This window comes from Muntiacus reevesi, chromosome 2 (genome assembly GCF_963930625.1).
Source record: "Muntiacus reevesi chromosome 2, mMunRee1.1, whole genome shotgun sequence".
NCBI classification, from domain to species: domain Eukaryota; kingdom Metazoa; phylum Chordata; class Mammalia; order Artiodactyla; family Cervidae; genus Muntiacus; species Muntiacus reevesi.
The window spans coordinates 22,531,259-22,554,262 of NC_089250.1; the positions used below are offsets into that span (position 1 = coordinate 22,531,259).

At 36.6% G+C, this 23,004-nt stretch overlaps 1 protein-coding gene across 5 annotated transcripts in view; it reads left to right on the forward strand.

Annotated features, from left to right (window-relative positions):
- MLLT10 (MLLT10 histone lysine methyltransferase DOT1L cofactor) overlaps positions 1–23,004 on the forward strand; it is a 219,936-nt gene that overhangs the window by 191,133 nt on the left and 5,799 nt on the right. For all 5 annotated transcript variants that reach the window (XR_010661422.1, XM_065921077.1, XM_065921078.1 and 2 more), the window contains 7 exons: positions 11,591–11,708; positions 13,068–13,140; positions 15,420–15,574; positions 17,357–17,545; positions 17,944–18,032; positions 18,168–18,529; positions 19,529–19,625. Coding sequence is in view for 4 of the 5 variants with exons in the window: in XM_065921077.1 (XP_065777149.1) it covers positions 11,591–11,708; positions 13,068–13,140; positions 15,420–15,574; positions 17,357–17,545; positions 17,944–18,032; positions 18,168–18,529; positions 19,529–19,625 (1,083 nt within the window). In the remaining variant the exon portion in view is untranslated. The remainder of the gene's footprint in view (positions 1–11,590; positions 11,709–13,067; positions 13,141–15,419; positions 15,575–17,356; positions 17,546–17,943; positions 18,033–18,167; positions 18,530–19,528; positions 19,626–23,004) is intronic.

The window sequence follows — 23,004 nt, forward strand, 5'->3', positions numbered from 1 at the left end:
CTGGTATTCCTATCTCTTTTAAGAATTTTCCACAGTTTATTGTGATCCACACAGTCAAAGGTTTTGGTGTATTCTAACATTATTTTGCTATCATGTGAGATGAGTGCAGTTGTGTGGTAGTTTGAGCTTTCTTTGGCATTGCCTTTCTTTGGGATTGGAATGAAAATTGACCTTTTCCAGTCCTGTGGCTGCTGCTGAGTTTTCCAAATTTGTTGGCATATTGAATGCAGCACTTTCATAGCATCATCTTTTAGGATTTGAAATAGCTCAACTGAAATTCCATCACCTCGACCAGCACCTCCATCCATAGTTCTTCAGTCACTCTTTAACAGATCTAATCCCTTGAATCTATTTGTCACTTCCACTGTGTAATCGTAAGGGATTTAGGTCATAGCTAAATGGTCTAGGGGTTTTCCCTACTCTCTTCACTTTAAGTCTGAACTTGGCAATAAGAAGTTCATGATCTGAGCCACAGTCAGCTCCCGGTGTTGTTTTTGCTGACTGTGTAAGAGCTTCTCCATCTTCAGCTGCAAAGAACATAATCAATATGATTTCAGTATTGACCATCTGGTGATGTCCATGTGTAGAGTTGTCTTGTGTTGTTGGAAGAGGGTGTTTGCTATGACCAGTGCATTCTCTTGGCAGAATTCTGTTAGCCTTTGCCCTGCTTCACTTTGTACTCCCAACTGCCTGTTACTCCAGGTGTCTCTCGACTTCCTAATTTTGCATTCCAGTCCCCTATGATGAAAAAGACATCTTTTTTGGGTGTTAGTTCTAGAAGGTCTTGTAGGTCTTCATAGAACCATTCAACTTCAGCTTCTTCAGTGTTATTGGTTGGGGCATAGACTTGGATTATTGTGATACTGAATGGTTTGCCTTGGAAAAGACAGATCATTCTGTCATATTTGAGATGGCACAGAAGTACTATTTTTTGGACTTTTTTGTTGATTATGAGGGCTACTCCATTTCTTCTAAGGGATTCTTGCCCACAGTAGTAGATATAATTGTCATCTGAGTTAGATTTGCCCATTCCAGTCCATTTTAGTTCACTGATTTCTAAAATGTTGATGTTCACTCTTGCCATCTCCTATTTGACCATTTCTAATTTGCCTTGATTCATGGACCTAATATCCCAGATTCCTATGCAATATTGTTGTTTACAACGTTGGATTTGACTTCCATCACCAGTCACATCCACAACTGGGTGTTTTTGTTTTGGCTCTGTCTCTTCATTCTTTCTGGAGTTATTTCTCCACTCTTCTCCAGTAGTAGCACATTGGTCACCTACCAACCTGGGGAATTCATCTTTCAGTGTTTTATCTTTTTGCCTTTTCATACTGTTTATGGGGTTCTTAAGGCAAGAATGCTGAAGTGCTTTGCCATTCCCTTCTCCAGTGGACCATGTTTTGTCAGAAGTCTCCACTATGACCTGTCTGTTTTGGGTGGCCCTACGTGGCATGGCTCATAGTTTCATTGAGTTAGACAAGGTTGTGGTCCATGTGATCAGTTTGGTTAGTTTTCTGTGATTGTGGTTTCGTTTTGTCTGCCCTCTGATGGGTAAGGATAAGAGGCTTAAGGACTTACAAAGTATGAATCAATTTTGGACTTAGGTGGTTTAAAAAATTCCTTTTATAATTTTAAAATCACAGAAGTAATATATGAACATCTACAGTCTAATTTTTTTAAAAACAGTACAGAAGAATAAAGGATTGAGAATGAATGATTCTTTTAAGTCCTTATATACTTACATGGTTTGTTCCTAGTGGATAAGAAAGAATATTTATAAAATCGTAAGTGGTGGTGACTGTGTTGATGATTTTGCATATGTTTAATCTTTTTCTTCATTTTATATCTAGAACCTATAGGTGCCCTAGTCTTCAGGAATGCTTTAAGACCTAGAGTCAAAAGCAGAGAAATCACACTCTCAAATTATATATATAGGACAGTAAATGGGCAAAGTTTCTCATGGGTGTTTGCGCGCACACACACACACACACACACACACTCTCTCTCTCTCTCTCTCTCTCTCTCTCTCTCTCTCTCTCTCTCTCCCCCCACCCCTCAACCCTCAGATTTCTTCAAAGGTGATAATTTAAAATTCCTATTTGTTTTATTTATTGGCATTCTCTTATAATATTTTTATTTTCACTTTACCCAAAGCCTCTAATAGTCTCAATGTTTTGAGAAAATTCTAACAAAGACAAATGTCTAATTATAAGCAACTAGTTAAGTAGTTGTGAGTTGCTGTAAATTCATGCTTTATGTATGTGTGCATAATTTATATTGTATGGGCCTTTAGAGTATAGTATACCTATGCTTTTCCAGCATATTCTGTAATCTTTTCATTAAAGCATAGCATTGTTATCTTTAAAGTATGTAATGGTGATGTGCAAAGAGTCACCATTTTAATTAGGTCAAGAATTGGAATAAGCAATAGTTTAGCACAGAAAAACAATGGCACGATTCCTGGTATTGTCTTTGACAATTTGGTGAACTTCTCAACCTGAGCAAGGGGGTTTGACTAGTTTAGGAGAGTTTTTCTCTAGCTCATTTTACTAGCCTTGGTGAGGTAGGCATAATCACAGGGGTTTGGGGTTAGAGAGGGTGAAAGGATAAATGAGAGAATGGCTCTTATAAATAGTTTTATCTCTTTTAATTAAGTGTAACCATATGCTGTTGATAGCTTTATATCCTTGGAAAGAGTCTCACATGAACATTTTCAATGTGCATTTTTCTTTCCTTTCTTTATAAAAGTCTGTTTTAATTACTCTCTGGTTAATTCCAGGCTGAATTAAGCAAAAATCTCATTTCTTCTCATTCATTATGTTTGTGGTTTTGAGGGTTGGCATTAGGGAGATGGGTGGGGGAAGTGGTAGTGAACAGAAATTTATAGCTAGAGGGAAAATTCCACTTAACATATGACTCAACTGAAGAACAAAGAAATCATAGTTGCAAGTAATCCAGGATTCAGTCCAATTAAAATCTTCACTGTTTATCCTCTTTCCCTGTTGCAGTAAGATGCGTAGCTTATAAATATGATCATCCAGTGAGACTCACATGCTACATGCTGAGACAGCTGCATCTATGTTTCTCTCCAGCAGTAAACGCTTTCCGCCTTCACGCCGGAGCGTATTTAGCCTGGCTTAGCTGGTGCTGCTCTAGCAACCATCAGTCTCCAGGCAACTGAGGCAGGTTGACCCCTGAGTTGAATTGAGTGCAAAACTACTTCAGTTTAGCTATCTGAGACAATAGTATTGGTTTTGAATGTACAAAGTGTGAATTTTCTAGGCAATGTGCAAAGGAAAGGATACAGAAATATTTAGAATGAATTGAATATTTAGATAGAACTCCTAAAATTGTGATGCACTTGGTAATTTAATCTTCTTTCCAAAACAACACATTTATTTCTGTTTATATATAGGCCTTGTATGTTTTTAAATCATACAATTCAGTGTGTTTAATTAACCCCATTTTAGCCTTTTATTTAGGCTTTTATTTAGGAATTTTACACACTTTTAAAGTGTGTAAATTAAAACTATTAATATGTAAAATATAACTGTAGAAGACTTGTTACACAGTTATTGAGAAAACCATCACAGCAGGAAGCAAATATTTTAAAGAAATAAAAATCAGAGAATAGAGGTGTTTAATTTGAACAGTGTTTTGACTTTCCTCCTTTCCCTCCCAAAAACTTTATGAAAGTAGTCATTTTTAGTGATGGTCTTGGTGCCAGCAGGATAAAAATCCGGAGGTCATTCTTGATCTTTCTGGCCTTGGTTTTAAGTAAGATAAGCAGGCCTCTTATTTGCTTTGTTTGATGTCTTAAGGATTGTTCCCAGGCAAGTGGTTAGGGATATAAAATCAGAAAAAACTAATAGAAATTAGAAACTGAGACTAGATTTGTGCCTTTAATGGGGCAAAAAGGAGACAGTTATTAAAATTTTGGAAGAAAAAGTCTAATGCTTAGCACACCCCTAATTTGAAGGGGGAAAAAAACCTTTAAAAATGTTTGATAACCTTGTTTCATATTGTTTGATGTTAAATCCTTTTATTTCATAAACTTGTTTTTAGGATGATTATTCCTTCACAGATATCAGCAGTATATTACATTATAGTTATAATTATAGTTTCTTAACTTTATTGGAAGAAAGAACTGCTGTCCATGTGATTTTTTTTTTTCCTTTTTCCATGTGATGTTTTTAATGGTGTGTGTTCTGCCCTTGTTGTATCAAGGTGGAGATATAAATTAGTTTCTGTAGGTGTGCCATTAATTTTTCATTTTGTATTTCAAATTCCACTATTTCCCAGTTCTGCGTTCATTCTGTTTTGTCTTTGGGAGAAATGCAAGTGCTTTTGTTTGAAGGATTACTTTAGTAGAATTAAAGGCAGAATGTAATGAAAATAATTGTATTCTAACATCTTGCATTCTGAGTTTTGCTTTTGGATACAGTCTTTGGGTAGATAATTATGGTTTCTTGTTTCCTCTATGTTACTATTATACAAATGATACAGTTTAAAAGTAATTTAAATGAAGCAACTTTTAAGGTTTATTTATGTGATATTTAGTAGATACAGATAAATTGGAGTATTTTAAAGGTATAACTTAGCAAATAATGTTTTGCAGATTTCTTTGAGACTTTTGCTTTGAGGACTGTAACTTTCATGTGTATATGTGGTGTGGTTGTGTGTGTTGGGGAGTTATTGTAGATCTAATTCTGGTTTCCTTTCGGATAATGTCTGGTAGGACACTTTGATTTTGTTTGGAAAATGCTTTGGTTTCCCAGGCAGATTCACCTGTCTTTGAGGGAGCTCTGACTTGATTGCTTAGAATAAAAGTTTCATCTGTCTTAAACAATTGCATCATGACTTAAAATTTTACAGGAGTTATCTTTCTGAGCAGTAAAGGTTTTAAAAGTGCTTTCTAACATTTCTTACTATTGGATGACAAAGAGGTTAAGGGACATAGATGATGAGTCTCTGTCGAAAAAAGATGTTGTTAGGAATTTTACTCTGTTTGTGTGACACAATGCCACATAGCAGAAGTTGGGTCAGAAGTCCTAGGCTCCTGGAACGTTACTACTACTAGTGGGCGGTGGGCAGGTCTTCTACATTTGTGGGTTTTAATTTGTTTTCATATATGAAATGGAATATTTTAAATGCCTATTCTACCTGCAATACAGGTGTATTTTGAAGTTCAAGTGAGAAAAGTACTTTGCAGACCGTAAGTACTTTGGAATTCATAGTCACTACATTGATGTTACAGTTGTTATAGGGCATTTTGAATTTCAGCTGTTATAGAAACAGCCTGATTGCCAAGGAGAAAATTGTACAGAAGCACTTTCTTTACTAAAAATATTGTTAAACTTTTCTTTTAAAACTTAAAATTTCATATTACTATAGATAGATGAATTTTAGTCATTTTACATACAGCTGTTGAATGAGATCTTTTCCATTCTTAAATTATTTCAATAGCCTCTTTAGGGACTTAATAATTTTCCCTCCAAAAGATAAGTGATATGTTGATTAGATAGTAACCAATTAGAAACCTGCTTAGAGTTGGTGGTTATTTTGTACAGTCCTGTTGTCCAATCATAAGTGCTCATTGATGGTTTAACTACAATTTAATCCTCCCACGACTTTGTAGAAACTCAATTGTGGGGCATTTCAGCATTAGCCTAAACAATGGTTTTGAATACGTTAAGCTCCTAACAATTAGGGAGCAGTTTGGGGCATTGAATAAAGTGGAATGATGCAATTGAACCTGACAGCTTTAACAGTCAGCCTACTCATGGGACCTGAAAGTTGTTCACACTTGGTTTCTTCTCTCATCACACGCTGAGTATTAAAGCCCAATGGTGGTAGCTGACACAGAATTGGGTCTGTTATCAGGGTACATTTTACAGTACAAAGTTAGAATTAAGTTAGAGAACATATGAAACTTTCCATTGTTCTCTAATTTTTCATGGAAACCTTTGTAGTCAAACAAATTGTGTGTAAATTGTCATTAAAATATTTGAATTCTTACAGTATATTTGCAGTATCGCTGTTATTGCTATGTTATTATAAAATATATAGATTAAAATGTCATTGCATAATGAAATATTAATACTATCTAATTTTTCTCAGGGAAATGTTTTGCTCTTTGAAATATAACCATGTTCATATCAGAATATAATTGGCAATTTATATTCTCTAATGAAGTTAATGGAAAAGATGGAAGCCATAATAGCTTAGGAAAATAATTTTAAAATAGCATGGTAAAATTTGAGTGCTTACTGTGTGTCATGCATTCTTCTCAGCCCTTCCATACATTAACTTAATTTCCCATAATATTCTTCGGAGGTAGTTACTATTTCATATCTCCATCTTTACAAATGGAGCTTAAAGACAGAGCTTTAGTGCCCCACCCAAGCAAGGTGCGATAGGTTGGCTTATGGCAGATACAGTGATAATGAAAAGTTTTTCCCTGTAAGAGTATACATGAAGTAGGAGTTTTTAAAATAATACTGTTTAGTGAGCTGATGATATTTTGGAAGAATGCAATTTTAAATCAGGAATCAGAGTTGGAAAGTTTGAAGAGGAAGCTACTGTGTTTTAGAGCTTGTTTGAATCATTTGACTTTAATGTTTATTGACAGGTTAATTGTGCATTTAAAAAATGCTTGCTGTGACCTCTTCCTATATGATTGAAGCATGAAGTTTCATATTCACTTCTAGATGATGTATTGCTATGATACTTTTCAAAGGTGCAATTTTGATAGGTACTACTCTTTCAAACTTAATTTTACTTCTTAATACTTTATCATTCTGCCATTACCAACAGTGGGGAGGGGAAAAAAAACTATCAATACCCACTTTTAAGTCTGACATTCAGATAATTGAATAGATTTAGCCTGATATTTTCCCCCTCCACAACTAACTCCTTTAGAATGAGCCAGGTGCCTAGGAATTTGATAGATTGACTTCACTCTACAACTCTTTTAAAAACTTCTCTGTGGTCATAAGCAGACATTTGAAATATAAAAGGTGAACTATTAATAGGAAATTTCAAGCTGAAATGTAATTTTAACCTTGTCAGCATTTTAATAGGTATGTCAGTCTCCTTAGGAAACACTAAATTTCTTTGATTTTGAGTTTAAATACTACCTTGGTAGTGGCTTGCGTGTCTTTCTAGATGCTTCGCACAGTAGTCTAAATTTGCCAAGTGTATTCTCTTTCTCGGGTGAAAAAGTGAAAGTCACTTAGTCGTGTCTGCCCTTTTGCAACCATTCCCTTCTCCAGGGGATCTTCATGACCCAAGAGTTGAACCCAGGTCTCCTTGGATACCTAAGCATATTTTGCTTCAGTGTGACTTAGATTTACCTCAGTAATTATTAAGTTTATTTTTACTTTACTTTGCCTTGGATCCATCTTGTAAAATAATTATTACCCTTACTAAGACTGTTACTGGGATCTTGGAATAGGTGTAGTATAACATCTTGTGTGTAAATGGTTCCTTCAATTATTAATCTTGGGGAGGGAAAAAACCCAAGATCATATATTTGGAGGTGAATCTTGACTAACATCTCTTTTTACATTTTGAGTAGATTACTTCATCAAAATGTTATAAAGCCAAGTAAACAGTTTTTTGCAATCATATTCTTTCTTGTTTTAGCTTTTTATTTTGAAATAATTTTAGGTGCATGGAAAAGTTGCAGGAACAGTGCAGAGTTCATGTGTATTATGGATACTTCCACTCAGCCTCCCCAGTGTTTAACAGCTTACATACTTTATAGTGCCAACAGGCTCAAGAACATATTTGCCCACAGTAGACATTCTCCTTTCCAGGGCAGGATAGAATTGAAATACCATAAGGTGTGTACTTACTTCCAAAAACAAGTAGCACTTTTCTTTTTTTTTGGTAATTGAAGTATAGTTGATTTACAGTGTTGAGTTAATTTTAGGTATACAGCGGAATGATGCAGTTGTGGTGTGTGTGTATATATAATCTTTTTCAGATTCTTTCCTCTTATAGGTTATCTCAAAATACTGAGTGAAGCTACCTGTGCCACACAGTATGTCCTTGTTGGTAATCTATTTTATATATATTAATATGTATATGTTAACCCTAGTTTATTCCCCTCCCCTCCCCCTTTCTCCTCTGGTAACCATAAATTTATTTCTATGTCTGTGGGTATATCTCTGTTTTGTATATAAGTTCATTTGTTTTTTTTGGTTTTTTTTTTTTTTTTTTTTGATTCCACGTATAAGTGATATCAATTCCCTTGTGGCTCAGACAGTAAAGAATCTGTCTCTAATGCAGGAGACCAGGTTTGATCCCTGGGTCAGAAGGATCCCCTGGAGAAGGCAATGGTATCCACTCCAGTATTCTTGCCTGGAGAATTCTGTGGACAGAGCAGCCTGGTGGGCTATAGTCCATGGGGTCCCAAAGAGTTGAACATGACTGAGCAGACTAACACTTAAGCAGTATCATAGGACATTTCCCTTTCTCTGTCTAGCTTTATTTCATCTAGTATGGTAATCTCAAGATGTATCCATGTTTCTGCAAATGGCATTATTTAACTCTTTTCTTTGACTGAGTAGTAGTCCATTCATCCGTTGATGGACATTTACATTGCTTCCATGTCCTGGCTGTTGTAAATAGTGCCGCTATGAACATTGGGGTGCATGTATCTTTTCAAATTAGGGTTTTCTCCAGATACATGCTCAGGAGTGGGATTGCTGAATCATATGACAGCTCTCTTTTTGGTTTTTAAAGATCTATACTTTTCTCCACAGTGGCTGTACCAGTTTATATTCCCCCATCAGTGTAGGTTGTCTCTCTTGCTTTTCCTTCTTCATTGCTTCTAAAGGTTGTAGAATCTTTTAGCTAAAATGTTGGGAGTTTCTTTGCTCTAAGTTTCCTGCAGAGTTATCAAGAGTTTCCAGCAGTAACCTTTGTAAATATCATTTCAGAAATGTTGGCCAGTGTCAGACATTTGTAGAGTCTTTGCTAGCTCATGTTACCTGCTAAAAATGACAGTAATGACTTGAATTTTAATCTCTCTTGGAAATTCCTTATTTAGATAAATACAATAATTTAAAAAACTACCTGGTAATTTTTAAACATTCAGAAAATTGAGGTGAATTTGTCATTCGGGATAATGGATGTATTGCTAATTTTTTTTATTATTAATTTTACCTTTGCCTACCATCTTTATAAAATCCATACTTTCTTGCTTTGAAATTGTGCTAACGATGATTTATCCTCTTCCTGATGGTAGTCATTATGGAAATGAGTTACACTGTGCTGCTTTGCATTTTGAGCTGTTAGTGTAGTGGGTGGAGTGTGTGATTGAGAAAGTATGATGATTTGGAGACTACATCAAGAAATTTGAAGCTAACAAGGATAAATATAAAGCCCTTGCCAGAAGGAACCCTTCCTGAAAGAGAATAGGATCTTTGATTTTTATCAAGAGACTAAGGAAACTCATAAAACTGATAATTGGAACTAGAAAAGCAGTTCAGCTGGTGTGATAACAGTTTTGATTCAACCAGTGGATGAGTGTGCTAGCACTCAGAGAGTCAGAAGGCGGGGTGCAGGTGCGGCGACCCTTCCTGCCCATGCTCTCAGAGTCAGGCCCGGCCAGCACTCAGGAGCGCACGCTTTCTTGCTCATATTTTTCTCTCTCTTGCTGTCAGCTGTTACTTCTTGCTGCCAACAAAATGTCTCAAAATATTACTTTTTCTTCCTCTTTCTAATTAATTTTCCACTTCTAATCTGTTATATGCTTAGTTGATCTTTTTAGAATTATGTCTAGGGTAAGAGTAAATTGGCGCTGCAAAGGGTATTTTTAAGTGTGAGGTGCCCAAGATTTTAAACTGGGTTTTTAGTAACATCTGGTCCTTCTGTTTGTCTCTGGATTTTTCTTGTTCTAAGTTATTTTATGAGTAGCCGATTCCCAAGCAGTTAACTTCTGAAGAGGTTTAAAAAAAAAAGTCTTCCTATCTTTCTATTTTTGACACATTTTATATATTCTATGCATGGTAAGTGTCTAGTGTGATCTTCAGATTAAAGTGATGACTTAGCTTTTGCTGAGGGCTAATTGATTGTGAAACAGGACTGTATAATCCAAACTACTGACTTTGTATACATAGCTTTAATGAGAAGAAAAATGAATCCCAGAAATTGACCAGTTGATCTTTATAGTATGAACTATGAAATATACCCTTTGAGACAATGGAAAGCAAGGACAGGACTCTACGTCACAGGGACTATTTCTGTGACTTGTAAAGTCCAGTTTTTATGTTTAGTAAGTTGGCTAGAGGCCAGATACTAATGTCAGGGTCTGAGTCTTCCCAGAAGCACAGTTTATTCTCTGATATTTCGCTTGTTGTCACTGCTTTGTCGCCTTGGTCTCTTTTGTGCAGTTAAACACGGCAGAATGTTCCGCATCTTTTGTTCTGCTGTTATTCAACTTATTTATATTAAAATACCTCGGTTCTTTGAAATTATTTTCCAGAATTTTGTTCTGCAGTAACTACACAATTATTTCATTTTCCAAGCTTAAGTTTTGATTTCACTTGATGAAAAAGAAAAATCTACTTTGAAATGTGTGGTTCTGTTAAATCTGAAAAGTATTTCAGACTAGTGATAGCCTTCTGTGAGTTAGCACTGTTTTGTGTACAAGAGATTTGCCTCCAAAATGCCACATTTTTAAGGTTATAATATTCTTGGAAAGTGGGAGAAAGTATTCACATCAAAGAAGGCATTTTTATTACATTGGATTACGCAAGACTTTGGCCAGCCTCCTTAGCTTCATCTGTTTAAGGGTTCATTTTCGCTTGTTTGGCACAAGTCCCAGTGGAGGCCTTCAGAATTGTGGTTAGCAACATGAATGAATTACAAACTGTGGACCAGCTCTTCAGTTTGCAGAGCTGGCTTACTGCCAAAAAGACAGTGCCTTATATGGGGTCAGGGCAAAGCTGTGATTCGTTGAGCCCTGCATTGTATAGAAAACATACTTGTGATGCCTGTTTGCTTTCTTTTAAAATAAAAACAAAACAAAACAGAAAAAGCAGCAGGCTTCCAAGTCTATCAAAATAGGAAGTAACAAAATAGTGTGCAGGTTTTACTAATGACAGAGTTAAGCAATGGAGATATGACTCTGTGTAGTTAAAATACTAAAGGTAGAAGCTGAACCTTTTGACCTCAGGCAGCCTGTGAGGTAAGAGACTGAAGCATTTGTTAGACATCTGTTGTCTTCCTGCCCTTATTTTCTAAACGGTTTAATAAGATTAAGTAACTCCTCATATGTTCACATGGTTACCAGGCCACTGGTTTTGGTATCAAATAGTTTCTTTGAAATTAAATCACAAATAGTTAACTTTGTGCCAGTCTCAGTGTTCCCTCTCTCTTTTGAGTTAGGTAACTTTTCAGACTGGAATGTTGAAATGGTAAAACAAGAATGAAATTTGCACTTTAGAAAGTCAGGAAGTTCTACTTACATTCTTATGTTGGAGAAAATAGTTGTTGCTAGGTCTATTAGGAGGAAAAGTATTAAGATATTTTATACAATAATTAATTTGTTTTTGTAATTCTTTTCATTTAGGCAAATACCCTATCTGGATCGTCTCTTAATCAGGCATCATCTCATATGTATGGCAATAGATTAAATTCAACTTCATCAATGGCAGCTCTTATAGCTCAGTCGGAAAACAATCAAACAGGTAAGGTTTCAAGAATTTTTAAACTCTAAAATTCTGTTCCCCTCCACCAACGTGATTTTTACCCCCCATCAGGCTAATTTCATTTGAAAAATCTAAAGATGTGGTTAATAGATAAAATCTAAAGGGAGGATTGTGTGTATGTCCCCTCCTCCCCTTTTAAATGAAAATAATTACAGTTGGAAGTAAATAGTATGCTGTGCTGCAAAATCTGTGCCTTTTTTTACTGTCTGAAATGTAAATGTTTAAGCAGAGCCATCAGCAGGCAGGAATGCTCGTGTCTCCTGTGACTTTTGTGATTGATGTGTTCAGTGCTCAGTTCTGTGCAATGGAAGTAGCATAACACTGGGCTTTCTGTGAATAGCCTCAGTCTTTATTTGCATAATTCATGAAATTGCATTACACAAACTTGGTTAAAAAAAATCCTGTTAGAGAATTTCTACAGTGTTTAGTAATCCTGTGAATTTTTACCAGTTGACATTTTGTAGCATTTGCCTCTTGTACTGTTTTAATGAGCCACTGGATTTGCTTTGTTTCTTTCCACCCTTAAGGATTTGTTGACATGTCCAAGTAGTCATGCCTGTTTGGGGGAAGGGAATGGGTTTAGCAGTTCACCAAGAATGGATCAGTCATGTCTTTACCCTTCAAGGGTCAGAGGTCACCTGACTCAGAATAAGGGGAGGACGACCTTGAAAGAGGCCAGATAGGGTGATTTTATAAGGAACTCACTGTAGGGGAAGTACAAATTATTTTTCAAGCCGAGATACTGGATGTCACCACAGAAATATCTTTTAAAAATTAATTTCTTTTTGCATACAGAATTCTGTATTCCTACTTGTGTTTGTCCATTTGGTTATTTAGTGTTACGTGTAATGATCCACGTAACATATATATAATTTTAGTTTTGGTGTGTGGCTCTATGTAATACATACGTATTTTATGACTTGTCTTGGAATGTGAAGTGTTAAAATATACAACACATAAGGATTTGCTGTGATAAGCATACAGATTAGCTGTCCACAGCTGTGATTCATTACTTTAACCGTAGAAATTAAAAGTGGCTGAGGGGAGGGTTCTGCAAATGGAAACCACGCTTCTGTGCTGTAAAATTGAAAGGAATGAAAGAATGAACATAATCCATGGCCTTCTCCACCCACAAAAAAAAAACGTGTAGGGACAACGCCTTACATGCCACAGCTCAGCAGTTCTAAACTAGCAGCATACTAGATCTTCTACTTCTGTAGTAACTGCAAAGATAGTGGTAAAGGTTTTATGTATGTTTTAGGAAAAATCAGGGCCAGGGCTTAAAACCTCTCATCTAGTGAGAGTCACTTTATCAGCTGTGAAATATTTACACTGCAGATCAAGATCTTGGAGACAATAGCCGTAGCCTTGCTGGCAGAGGAAGCTCACCCAGAGGAAGTCTCTCACCAAGGTAAGCATTATTTGCACTGCAAAGTATCAGCAAAGGAAACATTTTGAGATTTGGAAACTTCTTTATCTCATATCAGCAGAGCTTACATTTGTGAGGCTATAAAAGCATTCTGTAGATAAGAGGCATGTCTGGACAGTCAAGAGAAATGATTCTAAATTAATTTGAATATTAAACATGTGGTTAGATTTCTAAGCTTTCTAAAAGAGATACCCTTTTCTTGGATCTCTAATCAGTTTGAGCTCTCTAGTATATTTAGCTGCAGGTACTATTAATGTGTTAATTTGGGTAATTCTTTTTGGGTTATAAAATAATCTTAAGATCTCTTAAAGCTGCAGACTTCTGGCTTTCAACTTTGGGTTCCAGTTTTAGCGCTGTTGTGGGCTATGTACTTAACCCTTTAGTCTCCAGTTCCTACTTCAGTAAATGAAGTTCTTATGACTTGTCTCTAAAATCCCTCTAAAATTGTTGAAAATTGTTTGAAACAAAGTATAGCAAATATATTATACTTGTTCTGTGAAATTCTTGGATTTTATATAAGAGAGTTCAGATATCATTTATAATATTAATATATATGTCAGATTATTCTTGCTAACAGGACATGTTTTTATTACTTAATAGGCTGTATTTTTATTAATTTTATTCCACTCTCAACTTCTGTACCGTTTTCTAGTTGTGTTCTCTCTGTTCTCTAATTTTGTAAACTCCACCTCAAGCCTGGTATTAGATTGGGTGAAAATGGAGCAGGTGGAAGAAGAAACCCACTTAAGAATATCTTTTCAACTATGGAAGTTTAGAAATTCTATTTAAAATTTTTATGTAGTGACTACCATGAATATATATAAGCAGTGTTGCTTATATATTTATTACTTATTTGGGAATGTCTGTTAAGGAGCATTTTTAATGTTAGAGAGATTCGTCCAATAACCTCTAATTTAGGTATTTTCTAGTGGTGCATCAGTAGTTCCTTTTTTCCTGTATGATCCTTGGTTGAAATAAAGGTCGTATTGTTTTTCCCAGTTGAACTCTTCAGAAAATTAAATATTATTCTTTTGAAACTAGGAGTCTGAAGTACAGAATAAAAATATCATCAGATCAATCTGTAATTTATGCTGTGCTACTTCTGTACTGTTTTATTCTTTTTTTCCCCAAAGGAGAAAGTTAATGGATTTTTTTTGCTCATATGTTTAGTGGAAGAAGCATCTCTTGTGTGCTTCTTTTAAATTTAAAATATCACACAGGCAACCCTAGAAATTAGGTAAGGTTGCTTAGTGCTGTCTTGCATTGTGTACTTCTTTTGTGTTTCATTAGCTAAATAGGATTTAGCACTAAATTACTTTTAGCACTTATTTCCGAGTGTATATTATTCTTTAAAAATCAACCTGGAATAAAATAGCCTAAATTATCCTGGCAATAATGTACTATTTGGGAAGGGACAGGCAGCTGTATGTATAGCACTCAATGTTTACAGGTGGAAGGAATAAAAAGACTCATTTGTTTAACTTCTTATTTGAAGGGATTTTTGTGGAGACGCGTGTTAGGGCTGCAGCAGAATACCAGCAGGCTGTGAGAGGTCCTGAGCTGTTGCCCAGTTCTGTCACTCACTAGCAGTGTGTCTTTGGACAAGTCACTAAAGCCCCATCTTGTTTCCTCAAATAGGAATTGAGCTAGTAAGGCGGGTTTTGACTTCTCACTAGGTTGGTGTGAAGATAATTATATGGAAATACTTTGGAAACTCCACAGCCCTAATTCATTATGTAATTATGGAGGCCGGAAACGAGAAATGGGCACATTTATGTATTTAAAACAAAAACTGAATCAGAGATCATTACATGTTCATGTTAATATAAGTGATTTTTGTTTTGTAATATTTAAGTTCTTATCATTTGGAAGTACAGATCTAAGAGATGTTAGGAAAAATTCATTTAACTGTACAGTGTAAATCTTTCTAATCCCGTCTTTCTCCCTTTTGTCTTATAAAGTTGCATCAAGTTCTTTTATTGCCAATTTCAGAGATTATTAGTAGTGTATTTATATTTTCTAGAGTTTTTTACTTATCCTGTATGCCAGCTATTCCCTGGGTTTTTACCACTTGGGGAGGAAGGGTGGTAATTACTAATTTTAGGGTAGATTGTGGTTTTATCGTTTTAGCCTGGATAACCTGGTATTAGAAAAGAAAAAACCTTGTACAGGAGAAGAGTCAGCATAAGGTGAGAAATGTGAATATACTTCCCTTAGAGGGTCCTCCTCCTGTTTAACCTGAGGATTAATGTTTCCAACAGGTCCCCTGTAAGCAACTTACAGATCCGCTATGACCAGCCAGGCAACAGCAGTTTGGAAAACCTGCCCCCAGTAGCAGCCAGCATAGAGCAGCTTCTGGAGAGGCAGTGGAGTGAAGGACAGCAGTTTTTATTAGAACAGGGCACTCCTAGTGACAGTAAGTATCCTCTTCTTATCTTTAAAGGAAAAGCAGTAGATGGATGGATGAACAGACATTCAGGTGGACAGATGTAGAAGTCACACTTTGTCAAGAATAGCATTGAAATTATGATGTATGTCTTATATAACATGGTGAGAAAGTATAATGTAGTGGCTTAATAGAACAGAGGCTACAGTTTTACCCCTTGGACTGGAATTCTGTTTTTACCTGTTATTAAGTGTGATCTTGGGCAAGTGTGTTAATGTCAGTATGCTCTAGTTTTCCGTTTATAGAATGAGAATAATAATGTACCTATATCACAGTATTGTTTTGAGGGTTAGATGACATAAAAGATATAATGAATATTGCTGGCTTGTAGTATTCACTGGTTCTTATTACTTTTTATAATTATTAATACTAAAATATTTGTATTTTGTTTCTACATTCTACTTTGTTCTAATCAGTTAAGTTTTACTAAAAAAATGAGCTGTAGCTTCTTTTAGCTTGTTTGAATAAAACTTGCTCACCACTGTAGAATTTATTTTTAAAAATGCATATAGTCAAGTAAGGCCAACTTTCTTGATTTTATAATTTGGATGAGAAAGAATAAGTACTAAGTTATATATACATTATACATATACTATATATTATTTATATCATTTACTTGCTAAATTATGTAGTGTGTATTATATATACATATTTAGTATCTACAATTTTGAGTATCTATCTGGTGGAAATAATAGGAATTTAATTTTTATTTTTTTCTAATAATTTGAGGGGGTATAAGCTTTTGCCTCTTTATTTTTTAAAACAAAACAAAATATTTTGCTTATTATTAGACGGGTACTGTAAATTTGGTATTTTTATGAATGGTGCTCTTGACAAAAAATGCTAATTGTGAGGAAATTCATGCCGGGATAATCCTTTAAACATGATAGCTGGAGGACAGGTTTAGCTTAGTCTTATTGCATCTCATTTGGGTCCACTAAGGGATCTGTGTGGGATCTTGAAGAGGAGGGATAAAAGTTAAATCCTTGGGAAATGACCGTATGTGTCTGTACCAGTAGAATTGTGTCTTTCAAAGGCCCTGAGGGCATGTTAAACAAATACAACTTTTTAATACACAGAACTTTAAAGTGTCCATCATCATGGCGTCTCCGCTGTCCGTTGAGAGGTCTGAGCTGTGGCAGGAATGGAAAAAGTGTTTGAGGTGGTGAAACAGGACAGGCTGTGTGCAGAGGACGCGCCTTTCCTGGGAGCCGGGAGTAGGGCTTTGGTGCGCGCACACTGCTCCCTGCTGGGCGCGTGTGGATCCGCAGGCTGAGCGGCTGGGCTTCCTCGTCCAGTGTCATCGGTGGCTTGCTTAGTTTAACCAAACAACAAACAAATGCTCATGCTCTTTGTTTGTGTCGAAGGATATTGGTGTGTGTGATTCTTTGCCCTTTAAAAAATGATTTCAATGAAAAATCATGGCGAGCACTTTGAATTTTTAATTAGGTTTTTATTTTGATGAAATGTTCTTGTGATTTTTATTTGAAAATGGAAATTACCTGAACTAGGTGTTTTGTTAGTGGCAACAAAGTTTCTACACAGTACATCTTGGAACAAAATCCCTTTATGCTTATATAGGTAGAAATATATTATATTTGTATCTGCATATAAATTTAGAAATAGAACCTAGTCACTTAGAAATGCTTTACAGAATTTCTACTTTTCTGTTTTATTTCTAAAGTTATTGACAGAAGTCCATGAAATACCTAGTCCTGTGTGTGAAATTGTCTTTATTCAAATGTCTGCTAGTTTTAGGGATGCTGAAGTCATTACATCAACTTCAAGTAGAAAATCGAAGATTAGAGGAACAGATTAAAAACTTGACCGCCAAAAAGGAGCGCCTTCAGTTACTGAATGCGCAGCTCTCAGTGCCTTTCCCAACGATCGCAGCAAACCCCAGCCCCTCTCACCAGATGCACGCGTTTCCAGTACAGAGTGGTAAGTGTGGATCATTGTGGGTCTGCGGAAAGTAGGGTGGACTTCTCATTATCTGTTTCATAGTAAGTGGTCATCAGTTATATGAAGATGTAGAAAAGGAATAATAGGTTATTTTAGAGGAGCATAAAGAATCCTGTTCAGTGTTCAATTTGAATTTGCTCTAACATCTTTAGTACAGAATTTAATGATAAAATTTAAGTGTATGATGATATCTATTGATTTAAAGCCATGATATTCAATAGATATATAGATTTTTTTCATTCAAATTGGTCTTAAGATTAGCAAGACTTAATATTTAAGTGTTTTTAATGTGTGCTTCAGACTAAGCTTTTAGACAGGCCTTTAATCTTACATGTAATGTAATTCAACAGGTAAATAGGTTTCTTTTTACTTTCTAGCTCCTACTACTGATTCCTTGAACAGCAGTAAGAGCCCTCATCTAGGAAACAGCTTTTTACCTGATAATTCTCTTCCTGTATTAAATCAGGTAATTTTGGTGTGGTTAATATCATTTGTGTGTTTTACTTACAAACAGCAGTATATCACATTAAATGGTTTAAAATAATTTTAAACAGTTTTGCTGTGTTGTTTACAACTTGGTTCCTATTCTTTCTTATGTTAGGACTTAACCTCCAGCGGACAAAGCACCAGCAGTTCTTCGGCCCTTTCTACTCCACCTCCTGCCGGGCAGAGTCCAGCTCAGCAGGGCTCAGGCGTTAGTGGAGTCCAGCAGGTCAATGGTGTGACAGTGGGGGCACTGGCTGGTGGCATGCCGACTGTAACATCCACCATTCCTGCCGTGCCTGGAGTGGGTGGAATAATTGGAGCTTTGCCAGGTAACCAACTGGCAATTAATGGCATTGTAGGAGCTTTAAATGGGGTTATTCAGACCCCTGTCACGATGTCCCAGAACCCTACCCCCCTCACCCACACAACTGTACCACCTAATGCAACACATCCAATGCCAGCTACACTGACTAACAGGTAAGAAACTTAAGTATCTTTTTCGATTTTTAGAGCAACATGGTACCAATGCTATCCGAGCTTTAGTTAGGGATTTTTTAATGTGTCCCTTGTAGATGTGCTCTAAGAAAGTAAAATCCACAAACTAAATATATTATACCAGGAGCCATTTATTTTTGACACTTTAGTAATTCAGATTAAATACAAAGTTAAATCACTTTTAGTAACAAAGCATAAGCATTAAATATATTCTGTACTGAAAATTTCAGTCTTGATCTGTAATGTCTGTTTTAAATGCTATTTTTCTTAACCTCGTGTATCAAAACTTCTGGAGCAAAGTAATATTGTAATGAAGATCGCATATGAATGTTGGTTTCTTAAAATTCAGCTATGTAATTTTGTTAGCTTTGTAATCAAAGATTTTGATATAAGATGAAGGTCAAATATTTATCTTGAATTTCCAGGGAGTGAGACTTGCTGTTTCATTGTGCTGGAATTTCATTTGAATGGAAAAGCCATGTTGTTACTGCACATACTTTTGAGGAATAAATCATTTTAAATGGATTTGTAGTGGATAGTAGTAAACTGTTTCTTCTGGCTCTCTTTTTGTTGGTGCTTAATTTTACTGACAATTGGGACCATAAAAAAGTTTAAGTAAAATCAGTTAGTAGTATGTTTGGATTCTTTGTTTTAATATGTGTTTCTTAGTGTGGGTTAAATTATCCTTGAATGATGAAAATAAAGTATTGCATGTGCATATAAATTTTTATTCCATTAAACAACTTAGTGCCTGCTTGGTTTACAATAAAAAGGGAACCAAAACATTTATTGACAATGTGAATTGTTGTTTACCTGTATATATGCAGAGAGAGAGAAGAAATTTTTACATCATTTAAAAAAAAAAGTGTTATGGTTAAAAACTTGACTTGTTAACTTATTAAGCATCAAATTGAGAAGTTCTTTCATTTTACATTAAAAAAAGATTTACAGTAGAAAGTAAGAATTTTCATCATTTTTCAGTGCCTCAGGACTAGGATTACTTTCTGACCAGCAAAGACAAATATTTCTTCATCAACAGCAATTCCAACAGTTGTTAAATTCACAACAGCTCACACCAGTAAGTTCTTCCTTTTGATAATATTTGATCTTTATTAGGAGCAAGTGATCAAAGTTATAATAAGTATTCAGTGTGTAGGTATAGATTACCCACTTTGTGAAGTGACATGGTATAGTCTATGATACCTGTAGTGATATTAATTTTGTGGATTAATCGACAGGTATTAGAACATTATTGTGCTGCTCTGATAGACTCTGGTGAACAAGACTTGTCTTTTCATATAGCTTCATTCTGATAGGGGAGATGGACATTAGATACATATTTTTTGGTAGTGATGAGTACTGGAAAAAAAAATGAAGCAGGATAAGGGAATAGAGGACAATGGGGGAAGAGCCATGGTAGATAGGATGGTCCAGCCACTGAGCAGATGACTTTTGAGCACAGATCTGAGTGAAAGGTGAAGGAGCATGACTTTCTGACACAGAGGTAGAAGAGAATGTGCACTCAGGGTCGAGGGACTAGGGCACCTGTGCTGCATGACTGGGCTAGTGTGGAGGAGAGCAGGCAGGTGTGGGCACAGGGTCATGGGCTGCCTTGTTTGACTGTCCATGGTTTGGGGTTTAGATTTATCCTAAGTGTGATGGAAAACCATTGGTGATTTTTTTCCTTTTTTTAAAAAAAACCTTTCTTTGTGGAAATAAGCATTCAAGTGTACCAGCAGTAGAGAGTATGGTATACCAATTGCCTAGCTTTTATAATTATCCCCATTTAAAAGTCTTTTTTCATATATCCTTCTTTTTCTTTTTTTTTATCCTTATTTTTCTTGTCAGGATTTTAAAGAATTAAGTGTAGGGTTTTGAACACAGTAGTGACATGACAATAATTTACATTTTAAAACATTAGTTTAGCTGCTGAATGGAGAATAGTGTGTGTGTGTTGGGGGGAGGAGGACTCTGGTCTAGGTGCTGCTGATTTATGAGAGCAAGATAAACATGGTGAAACTGTCTAGAATTGTGTATTTTGAAGATAGAGTCAATAAGACTGGTTTGTTGGACATTTACTTGGATGATGACTCGTACTGAGATTTGGAAGATTAGGAGGAACACCATGTTTTGGCAAGAGAACAGGAGTTCTCTCATGGACATGCTGATTTGAGATGTCTGTTTAGATGTTCAGGTGACACAGATTAAGCAGTTAGATGAGTCTGGAGTCCAAGGAAAGGATGAGGTTGGAAATAGGACCTTGGAGTCATTGCTGCATGTGTGATGTTTAGATTCACATGACTTGCTGAGGGCAATAGGGAATGAAGACTGGTGTCTGAGAACTGGGCTCTGGGCATCCTGAAAGAGGACAGTAATCCAGTCAAGGGTCTTGAGGAGAGAATGAGGGGAGAGTTAGAACAGAGTGATGACCTAGAGTCCATGAAAAGAAACTTTTCAAGACAGGGAGGACTCAGCTGAGTAAAATACTCTGGTGAGACAAGTAAGAACTGCCCATTGAAACTAGGTGTCTAGAACTCTTTGAGAATGTGATTTTGGTGAGAAGTGAAAAGCTTCATTGAGTGGTTCAAAAGAAAACAGGAAACACAAATGGGAAACAGGCCACTTGAGATATTTTACTGTGAAGAGCAGAGAAGTCAAAGAGCAGTTAGCATTAGGAAGATGTCTAAGGGCGTCTTTCTATTCCTTTTGAAAATGACAGCATATATGTATGTTTTTTTAAATTAATTTATCTTTGGCAGCACTGGGTCTTTGTTGGCACGTGTGGACTTTTCCTAGTTGCGTCGAACAAGGGATCCTCCAGTTGCGGTGCACCAGCTTCTCAGTGCGGTGGCCTCTCGTTGCAGAGCACAAGCTCTAGGTGCAGAGGCTTCAGTACTTGGGTGCATGGGCTTAGTTGCCTGGTGGCATGTGATATCTTCCTGGACCAGAGCTGGAACTCATGTCTCCTACATTGGCAGGCTGATTCCTATCACTAGACTGCCAGTGAAGCCCTCTATGTATGTTGGTGGGTAATTTTCTGGTGCAGAGAGAGGAGGAGTAAGGCCAGGGAGCAGAGTGCTTCAGGAGGGAGCAGCTTTACCTGGTAAGAGGGAGATGCAGAAGCTGTAAGTGGGTTTTATGACAGGAAGTTGAAGAAGCCCACTTCTGATGATTTTAGTTTTTAAATGGGAATTATAAGTAAAGTCATCAGCTGACAGAGATAGGGAAATTGTGGTTAGAGGAGAGAAAAGGTGTGGAGCAGTTATCTTGGAGGAGGGGTGACAGAACTAAGGCACCTTATGCACCGGCTGTGTCTTGAACACGTCACTGAGTTAGACTAGGAGGACTCTCCTTTAATTAACTCAAGATTTCAGCCTTTGTAATTTCTTTCTAAAATCACCCACCAACTTTCTTGCTTTAGTCAAAAATATATTGAAAATGTCTATTTTACAATTCTGGATCATTGTCACTGTTCTTAAAATGATGTGAGGATAGATTACATATAAATTCTTAAATGCTTACGCTAAAATGTGATCTTGTTTTCTTATCTCTTGCCACATCTTATTATGAAGTACTGAAATTTCAATTTATTTGGGGTTCTTCCTGTTAATTAAGAGTTTAATAGTCACATGTAGGTGTCTTGTTTCTGGAATGTGGTTGATTAAGAAATTTTTAGCACAAATCATTGCCCAGAGTCCATGAAGGTTGAGTGGATTAGACTTGATATTCTTTTGCCAGCCAAGGCTATGGGATGAGGTTTGTTCATTGATAAGCATTGAACTTCACATAGGCAGGAATGGTCCTGTGCAGCACCTCCTGTCTCCCACTTTAAGAACAAACTCTTGCTGGACCCTTCTCCAGCTACTGCCCATGCTCAGCCCAGTCCATTTCCACCTGGCGTCTCCTCTGGTAACGGCTTCTGTCCCTGAAAACTCTCTCTTCCCCTTGCTCCCAGGATCTTGGTTTTCTTCCTGCCTAATTGGTTCTTCGTTTTTAGCTTCCATTCCTGGGTGCTCCTCTTTTTCTCAGTCCCTCTCACTTCAGAGGGTCCTAGAATTCGGGGTCTCCTCCAACCGAGTGGCTTTAAAGACGGTCTGTGCCAAGTCCAACTTCTCCAGACCAGGCCTCTCTTTGGAATTTGCAGCTGTCATACCACTGCTTCCTTGGTGCTGCCTCTTGGCTCTCTTAATAGATGGTGGAGGCATACCATGTCCACACTGAACTGTTGACCTGTCCCACGGTGCCCCACTGCAGCCGATGCACCTCCATCCTTCGAGCTGCTTCAGCCAGAAATCCCTGTAGTTTTTACTTCACCCTCTCTTCTTCTGACACCTCACATTGAATCCATCAAGAAATGTCAGGTCAGGTTACGTCACTCCTCTGCTTCGTCTGCCTTGACAGTACTCTGAGAAGAGCCAGTGTTCTCGGCCACATTGCAGGCCCTCGTCCTTCTCCAG